The 10,177-nt window shown below is 35.5% G+C and overlaps 2 gene segments (V, D, J or C); both read left to right on the forward strand.

Annotated features, from left to right (window-relative positions):
• The first annotated feature begins 913 nt into the window (after nucleotides 1-913).
• On the forward strand, nucleotides 914-1,434 carry LOC103145485 (Ig heavy chain V-III region 23-like). The segment is given in 2 exon segments: nucleotides 914-1,001; nucleotides 1,085-1,434. Coding segments are annotated over 2 exon segments (396 nt in total).
• Nucleotides 1,435-3,419: 1,985 nt separating this feature from the next.
• The window catches only part of LOC103145488 (Ig heavy chain V region 5A-like), a 9,974-nt gene continuing 3,216 nt past the window's right edge, over nucleotides 3,420-10,177 (forward strand). Inside the window, 2 exon segments of the V gene segment in view lie at nucleotides 3,420-3,487; nucleotides 10,074-10,150. Coding sequence covers nucleotides 3,442-3,487; nucleotides 10,074-10,150 — 123 coding nt within the window.

Below are 10,177 nucleotides of genomic sequence, written 5' to 3' on the forward strand. Positions count from 1 at the left end.
CAAGCATCAGATTATGTATTCAGAAGAGAATGATACACATTTGGTTTCGTAATACACTCTATTTAACAGAATAATGCATGGACATATTTTATAATTAAATTTTTTTGCTCTGCTTTAATTTATTCCATTTATTGTGGCAATACAGCCCCAATAAATCAAAACATAAATAAGGTTATGGAAAAGCACAGCTGTAGTCTACACATATACATAAAAAAACAAAAACAAACAACAATAATAAAATTGTAATAGGTGATTTTCTGAAACCTCTTTGACCATTTTATTGTTTATGTTTTCCTCAGTGGAGCAGCATAAGTTCTCAGTAATGTCACCACACTTTTGTGATTTGTGGCCAGAGATCCAAGATCCACTGACATCACTGCCATCGATCATATTAATTTTATATACAACAACAACAACAACAACAACAACAACAATAATAATAATAATAATAATAATAATAATAATAATAAAATGACACCACTTAATGCAATTTATTCCTCTGTCACAACATAGTCTGATTCAGGGATTTTAAGGTAAAATATAATATGGTCAGATTTTATGTGACTTGATCCGACATGAAAAAAAGCAAATATGTTATACTACAAAATGGAGCAAAACCCAGTTAAACGATGAAACAGCTGCTTTTCACAAACAGGTGCTGTGTAAAAAATCAAGAGGAGTCTTATAAAATCTGTAATGGACAAAGCAGTGTGATCAGAGCTAGTTCAATAGAAAATAATAACTTAACATGAACACCGTAAATTCAGAAATACTGTTTGTGCATGCTGGTTAAAAAAAATAAAAAAAAGATAAAACTTCTTGCGATATATGGTCAAAAATACTGAGAGGCGGGACTGTCATTATGCAAATAGAGTCAATCTGGTTTAAAGGCTTGATTTGATGCTTTCAGCTGCAGAGGAACAGAAACTCCCATCAGATCACTTTCAACACCAACATGTTCTCTGTAACTCTGCTACTGCTGCTGGTGGCTGCTGGATCCTGTGAGTCTCACTGGATAACTGAGTTTAAATTATTCAGATTATTTGCTCTGTGTTAAACTAATACATCTATTTAATCTTTTTAGATGTGAAGTGTGAGCAGCTGATACAACCAGGCGCATTGACTGTGCAGCCAGGTCAACGTCTGACCATCAGATGTCAGGTCTCTTATTCTCTGGGCTACTGGACAGCTTTTATCAGACAGGCTGCAGGGAAAGGACTGGAGTGGATTGGAATGGATGATAGCGGTGGAAATTTACGCTTCAAAGAGTCACTGAAGAACAAATTCAGTATCGACTTAGACACTTCCAGTAACACAGTGACTCTGAATGGACAGAATATGCAGCCTGAAGACTCTGCTGTGTATTACTGTGCCAGATGCGACCACAGTGACACAAACCAGCAGCAGAGCTGTACAAAAACCCCTCACACCTGAACTGATGCTTTACTAGTAAACAACCAGAGGGGGCGCCTTAGGACCACTATAGAATTTAAACAATTTCCTAAAAGAAGGTCTTGCAGTCACTCTTAGGTTTTACATAGAAAGCATTAACATTACACCACATCCGGCTAGATTTTGCTTTTGTTTTATATATATATTGATACAGTTGTTCAAATAGACTTTTTATTACCTAATACTGAAAGCATATTGTTGACTATATATGATCTAACATAATAAAACACAATTTGGAGGTCAGTTAGGCTTCTGGAGTCCAATAGGTTACATAAATTAGTTTTTCATGTTATACAAACCAAAACAACTCTGTGTGTGAGACAGGACTAATCACATTTTCTTTAAAGAATGTGATGCAAATTAGCAGGTCTCTTTTTTATTGTGCTTCTTGAAGGATTTTTTTTTTTCATGTCTAATTTTTAATTCAGGCAACACCAGCCCAGTAGCCAGTCCAGTAAATAAAACAAGTACAAACATAGAAAGACAATCAAAAGACAGGCATATTTTTTCAAACATTAGAACACAGCTTATATATGTGTCAGATTTTCTTGCAATTGTACAAAAATATAGATCAACTATCCTTTTTTCCACCTTTTTAAAAATCATATTTCATGAAAAGTAAAAAGAAACAAAAAAAAGTTAAATTACATAAAATCCTTCATTCTTCATAACTGTATATTTCTGCTCTGCTTAATAGTTTGCAAGTTTGATCTCCAGCATTGTTCTGTCTGTTCTCTCTGTGCTCTGTATTTTTTTCGGCTTCCTTATGTTTTATATCAAATGTTCTACATAACTTAAGCTGACAAAAACAAGAGCCTGCAAAAATGTGTGTTTATAAAAAGAGTAAAAAATTAATTTCTAATTTTCACTGAAATCTATCTGAGAAAAGGACAGAAAGACAAACTATTTGGATTTTCTTCTCTGACTGTGTGACAGAGTTTGTAAAAAAATTAAAAAAAGCCTCAACGGTTCTTGTGGTTTGAGATTTCCTGTTTTTTAGGAATCCATCAACATGTGGTTCAACAGATTAATTGTTCATTTCCTCCCTTCAACAAACAGCTCAAAGATGTGTATCGTCAAAATGAACGAAAGGTTCAGAGACTCGTTTTGACATAAAATCATCCCAGGAGAAGCCATTAGATTAGTTCAGATGAAACTCATCTAATTGTTTTCTCATAAGGAAATGTTCAACCAATTTCAATGCACAGGACGTTTAGAAAAGTTTCTTTAAAATGTCTGTGACAGTGTTGTCATAATTGTGATGGCAGCGCTGATAAGTTTTATTCATGGGGTTAAAACAAACACACACGTTCTGACCACTGGCAGGTTCAGCCTGGGACAAACCAGCCATTTGAGAAACCTTGTTAACCTTCATGCTCAGAATGGGTTGGGAATCATCCCATCTCTTTAGCAAGACACCAGGAAAGGGATTATTACTTGATAGTATTCCCAGCTTTCAAAGTTAGTTGAGAGATGGTGAAATCAGACTAAAAATAATGAACACAGTCACTCTTCTTCTGGTTGCTGTTTCTCTGAGTTTCCAAGTATCTTTCTCACCACTAACTCTCAGAGACCCTCAGTCAGACCATCTGGTCTCTCTGGTTTCTGGTTTCTTGCTCTGGATCAGACAACATGAGGGACTGAAATGGATCAGTGTTGACTGGTCTGAAGTGGTGGAATTGAGACTCTTTAAAAAGATCAGCTTATTACTGCAGCAGTATATTACTGTGACAGAGAAGAACATTATTAAAGTCATTACAAGTGGAGAAGCTGCGAAACCTACAATATTATGAAATACAAGATGCTAGTGATGTCTGTGATTTGTGACATTTTATATTTTTTATTAAACATCATGAACTCATGATGAGATGTGACATTTAATGCCCTGATTGGACGCTGAATCAAGCAAATTCAGGTTTTATAGACTTGGTGTGATTCTGCCAGCTGCAGAAGAAGAGAAACTCCCATCAGATCATCTTCAGCACCAACATGTTCTCTGTAGCTCTGCTGCTGCTGCTGCTGGCTGCTGCATCCTGTGAGTCTCACTGAGACAGAAACTTGAACAGCTTGATCACACTAAACTGTTAATTTATTATCACTACATCGCCTGCTCAAAGCGTTTTTTTCCTCCACAGGTGTGAAGTGTGAACAGCTGACACAACCAGCCTCTGTTACTTTGCAGCCAGGTCAACGTCTGACCATCAGGTGTCAGGTCTCTTATGATCTAGTCTACTACACAGCTTGGATCAGACGGCCTGCTGGGAAAGGACTGGAGTGGATTGGGAGAAGAGACAGTTATTCAGGTCCAGACATCAAAGATTCACTGAACAAAAAGTTTATTATTAACTTAGAGACCTCTAGTAACACGATGCTTCTAAATGGAGAGAATCTGCAGCCTGAAGACTCTGCTGTGTATTACTGTGCCAGGCAGAGAGGCACAGTGACACAGACATGCAGCAGAGCTGTGCAAAAACCCCTCAGAACCTCAAGATATGCATTACATGCATTATTAATAAAGAACCATAGGAGGCATCTAGAAACCACAACTGAATTCCAACCACTTCATAAAAGAACATGTTGCAGTTTTCAGTCTTCAGTTTTATACAGATAACATCAACATTAGACATTTCGCTGCCAAATATGGATTCTTGTTTTCCTAAATTTGGAAGCATCGTGATAAATTATGATGCTCAAAGAGAATAAAAACTGTTTTCAAGTTCAAAAAGTCAGTTTGATTCATGTTAATATAAGTTTTAGGTTATACAAACTTGTTCAAACAGTTTGACAGGACTAATACATGATTTTAAAAGGACTGTGATATGAATTATACAGCAGCCTATTGAAGAAGTGCATCTTTAAGGATTATTTCTGCCTAATCTCACACAATTACATTAGAAAATGTACTGAGTCAGAAAACAAATCATTTGAACTGGTCAACGTTTGCACCATTGTTTCAGCCTTGTAGTGCTGATGACACAATTTAGACTTCAAATAGTTTTTCAAGACAATAATAGCTCATGACGACATCTGTGGTTTTGCGTGGCTGTGAATCAGCCAGGTTTGTCGTCATCTGCATGTGTTGCATTTAAAAGAGTGCAGGGGCACAGAGAGGATGGAAGAAATTGAAAACATTGATGATTGTTCCATAGCATCTAGTATAAAACTGGCTTGTGATCTGGAGCCATCTAGAAGAGTGCAGTGATACTGAGGTATAGGGAGACATCACACCATAAAGTTTCGAAGCGCATGAAACAGACATCTGGATAGTGAGTTATACTCACTATCCAGATGTGACGGTACAGAGGTAACCTAGCTGCTGCTGCAGAAACAGTAGGGGAACACAGATTGGTGTACATTTAATACAAATATTACAATTTGAAATGTAATTTATTGAAATATAATTTTCCAGTAAATTCATTATTATAAAATTTGTAATACAATAAAATTTTTTCCATTTGTCTTGGTGCATTTCTTGAATCTTTTTTGACATTCATAAAAGAGTTTTTTTTTTTCCAAAGGACATAAAAGTATTTCAAAAATGTTAGCTTTACCAATTTTTCCAAAGCCTTTTTGGGTAGTGCATAACATTTCAACAAAGACTCTTAAAATGTGAGAGATACTCTTTGGTTTTAGTTTTGGGCTTCAGGCTGTCGTTTTCAATTATGTCCAATAACAAATGCCTTAACCTAAAACAAAAATAAAGCATTTGTTTTTAAATTTAAACTATCTAAACAAATATTTTACAGCACTGTAAAGCAAAGCTATTTTGTTTTGAAGACTCATGTTGATTTTTGTGGCTGAATGATATTTCCAATAAGTTTAAGAAAATGTAAGGTGTCTTTTTTCCTTTGAAAAACTATATGTAAATTTAGACCAAAAGTCATTGGGACAAGTTAATATTCTTCAAAGAAGAATACTTTAAAATTATTTATTCAATAACTACATGATATACAGCATTTTCCAAATGCTGCTTGAATGAACACATACAATCTCAGCAATGTTCAGTCACAACTAACAGAATGGTGGTTTGATGCATTATGCAAATTAACCCTGGACTTTTAAAGACCTCATGCTTTCAGCTGCAGAAGAAGAGAAACTCCCATCACTTTCAGCACCAACATGTTCTCTGTAACTCTGCTGCTGCTGCTGGCTGCTGCATCCTGTGAGTCTCACTGAGACAGAAATAATTACAGCAGGATCAATCTAAACCGACTGATTACCATTTGTATTGTAATTTTAATTTACTACTTTCCTCTACAGGTGTGAAGTGTGAACAGCTGACACAACCAGCCTCTGTGACTCTGCAGCCAGGTCAACGTCTGATCATCAGCTGTCAGGTCTCTTATGATCTGGGCAGCTACTTCACAGCTTGGATCAGACAGCCTGCTGGGAAAGGACTGGAGTGGATTGGGATGAGATATACTGGAGCTTCATACTACAAAGATTCACTGAGGAACAAGTTCAGTATTGATTTAGACACTTCCAGTAAAACAGTGACTGAATGGACAGAATGTGCAGCCTGAAGGCTCTGCTGTGTATTACTGTGCCAGAGACTCACAGTGACACAAACAAGCAGCAGAGCCGAACAAAAACCCCAAAGAGCCTGAACACCTGCTGCATACAGTCACCAGAGGAAGCGGTCCAAGACCAATTTTTGTGCGACTTTTAATTTCATGTATGGCTCTACATATAGATGATTGTTCTTGTTTTTATTTTTCTGTGCACTTTTCTTAGTGTGCAGCACTTTTGTCAAACTTCTATTGTTTTTTAAAAGGCCAGATAAATACATATCATATGGAATGGTATTTGATACCACAATGATAAAAATAAATAAATAAATAAAAAGGGACATCTCATCATCTGGTGGAATGAATATCTCTTTGACTAAAGGAAGACAGAAAATAATTATTTTATTTCAGATAAGTAATCATACAATCAGGAAAAATAGTTTAATGATTGTTTTACTATTTCACTATTAATAAGTTTATCAGTTTGGTAAACTGATTAAACACCTCTGTACACCTGATTTCTGCGGTGTAGTTCTGCTGCCTGCTCTCCACTACATCCTCTGATGGAGATCTGAGGGTAAAGCTGAGAGACAGTTTGGTGATTTAGTGATACATAAATAATATTTTATGAGCATTTTGTTTTTCAGGTTTTAAAAACGGTGTAAATTACAGCCTGAATAACATTATCAATGATATTATCAATAATAAAATTGACATTCATCTATCTTCTAAATTGTTTTCAGACTTTAAACTGAGATGAGTTTTGTTTATACTTTCAGGGGGAGGAGTTTCTGCAAAGTGATTGCATCCATATTTGCATGTCATGTTAGAGAGTTTAAGAACTGCAGTAATCCAGGGATAAACACTCAGTAGACTGATCAGACATAAACAACCACAAAAATGATCAAGCTTGAACTTATGATTGCTTTTCTCATTCTGTCATATAACTGGACAGGTAAGAACAAAGGATTGCTTTAAATAGCTTCTTTGAGATTTTGAAAGAATAAAAATATCCTTTGTTTGTAGTGGTTAATTATGAATCTGTCTGCAGGAACTGATGGTCAAACACTGACTGAGTCTGAATCAGTGGTTAAAAGGCCTGGAGAATCTCACAGACTGACCTGCACATATTCTGGGTTTAATAGCCATTACTGGAACGCTTGGGTCAGACAGGCAACTGGAAAAGGACCGGAATGGGTCGCTACTATTAGCTGGGATAGTAAAAGCATCTACTACTCTCAGTCAGTGAACAACCGGTTCACCATCTCCAGAGACAACAGCAGATATCAGGTGTATCTGCAGATGAACAGCCTGACAGCTGGAGATTCTGCTGTTTATTACTGCGCTCGGGAGCCACAGTGACACAGGAAGCAGAAACACTGAACAAAAACTCCTTAGTTGCATCACACAAAATCGCCAACAGGGGAACCATAAGACCACTGAATTATTAGGTCTGTATCAGCAAAAAAATTCACTGTTTTTGGCTGTTGTCCTTTCCCAAACTTCTGAGGTAAAAGTTAACGGCTTGAAAGATTAATTTTACTACATTCTAACATTAAAAGTCAATGTGTTATTAAGATAAATAGTATAAATACCTGTTATTTTAACTGATTTTTAACTGAGAACTATCAGCAACATTAGAAGTTTTATGATCTCAAAAGAAATTCACTAAAATTGTTTTTTCCCAGAATCTTTGTAAATATTATAATATTTGCTGCTTTATGGTTTATGTTCCTACAATGGATCCACTGTGGAAAGATTTAGTCCTACATTTATTTCAGCTAGTAACCAAGCAGTAGTTGAAAATGTTCATTTAAAGTTTTGACTTCATCTTTTGTGATGATGACAACACCGGATATAAACCTTGTTTTCTCAAAAATGGGATTGTAGTAAATAAAAAATATATAAGAGAAGTAAAATGGACATTTTTGTATGTTTAAATTAATGCTTGTGCAGCATTTATAATATGAAACATGAGTTCAATTTCCTGAATAGGCTTTCAAAAACTTAAAAAATGAACAGAATCATGCTGCCTCTGAAAAAGGAGAACAAATAAAGAAACATGCTTTTATACATATTGTAGATAATAAATATATTTACATATCTAAATATATTTTAAAGCATCAACTTACTTACTTTTAATCTTCCTTCCAATGCATCATTGAGTCATTGTTTTTATATAAAACATGAAAACTCAGTTAATAATATAAGTAATATATCATTCCATTCAGATAGATTCTATTTATGTTTTACCAATTTGGACTGTTTAATATTGCAAAATACTAGCTTGATCAATTGATCAGTTTATCTGAATCCCCTGATTACTGCATTTATATACCAATATGTTCCTATTTCTGAATTCTTTTAAGATAAAAATAAAAAATCATATTTTCCTCAATAACTTAATGTCAGCATTGCATATTCAAACATACTGACCTTCAATGCCGTGTGAAAGAAGAAAATAAAGAAAAAGAAAAAGCACTAAGTGGCTATTCATCATTATGCAAATGAACTGTTCTGGTTTATAAACTTGATCTGATTCTGTCAGCAGCAGAAGAAGAGAAACTCCCATCACTTTCAGCACCAACATGTTCTCTGTAGCTCTGCTGCTGCTGCTGCTGGCTGCTGCTTCCTGTGAGTTTCATTGAAACATTTACAGCTTGATCACATTAAACTGACTGTTCAATGTTTTAATAAATTCAAATTATTAAATGTTTTTGCGCTAATTCTGAATTCAATATTTTTCTCCACAGGTGTGAAGAGTGAGCAACTGACCCAGCCAGCCTCTGTGACTCTGCAGGCAGGTCAACGTCTGACCATCAGCTGTCAGGTCTCTTATTCTACTGGCAGCTACTACACAGCTTGGATCAGACAACCTGCTGGTTTCAGGACTGGAGTGGATTGGGATGAAATATACTGGAGATTCATATTACAAAGAATCTCTGAAGAACAAGTTCAGTATTGATTTAGACCCTTCCAGTAGCACAGTGACTCTGAATGGACAGAATCTGCAGCCTGAAGACTCTGCTGTGTATTACTGTGCCAGAGACCCACAGTGACACAAACAAGCAGCAGAGCTGTACAAAACCCCCCAAACAGCCAGAACACCTGTTGCATACAGTCACCAGAGGAGGCGGTCCATGACCAATTTTTCTGCAACTTTTAATTTCATACTTATGTATGGCTCCACATATAGATGCTTATTTTTATTTTTTCTGTCTTCTTTACTTGGTGTGCAGCACTTTCATCAAACTTGTGTTGTTTTTTTTTTTAAAAAAAGATTACATAGGTACACATCATACGGAGTGATATTTGGAGCCACAATAATAATAAAAAAATAATATAATTTTATCATCTGGTGGAAATAATAAGTTTTTCACTAAAGCAAGGCTGAAAATATATATATTTTTTTATTTCAGATAAGTAATCATACAATCATGAAAAAAGTTTAATGATTGTTTTAATATCACTATTAATAAGTTTTTCAGTTTGATAAAACACCTCTGCTCTGATTTCTGTAGTGTTGTGTTTTAAAAACTGTGTAAATTACAGCCTGAATAATTCTACAAATGCATCCATCTATTGTCTCCTAAATTTTTTCAGACATTAAACTAAATTGAATTTTGTTTGATGAGACAAAGATAGAAATTCATCTTTCTAATTTTCTTCAAAAACTAATGGAATGACAGAAGCAGCATCATTAGTGTTCACAAAGAGTTAACAAAGGTAAAAGGTTATTCTCTATGTTTCTTGTACAATAGTGAAAATAATTTAATGTCAGCATTGCAAATTCAAGCATGCTGTCCCTCAATCCTGGGTGAAAGAATAGAAAGAAGAAAAAGCACTAAGTGGCTGTTTATCATTATGCAAATGAACTGTTCTGGTTTATAAACTTGAACTGATTCTGTCAGCAGCAGAAGAAGAGAAACTCCCATCACTTTCAACACCAACATGTTCTCTGTAGCTCTGCTGCTGCTGCTGGCTGCTGCATCTTGTGAGTTTCACTGAAACATTTACAGCTTGATCACATTAAACTGACTGTTCAATGTTTTAATAAATCTAAATTGTTAAAAGTTTTTGTATTAATTCTAAGTTCAATATTTTTCTCCTCAGGTGTGAAGAGTGAGCAGCTGACCCAGCCAGCCTCTGTGACTCTGCAGCCAGGTCAACGTCTGACCATCAGCTGTCAGGTCTCTTATTCTACTGGCAGCTACTAC

This window comes from Poecilia formosa, unplaced genomic scaffold (assembly GCF_000485575.1).
Source record: "Poecilia formosa unplaced genomic scaffold, Poecilia_formosa-5.1.2 Scaffold142, whole genome shotgun sequence".
Classification (NCBI taxonomy): Eukaryota; Metazoa; Chordata; class Actinopteri; order Cyprinodontiformes; family Poeciliidae; genus Poecilia; species Poecilia formosa.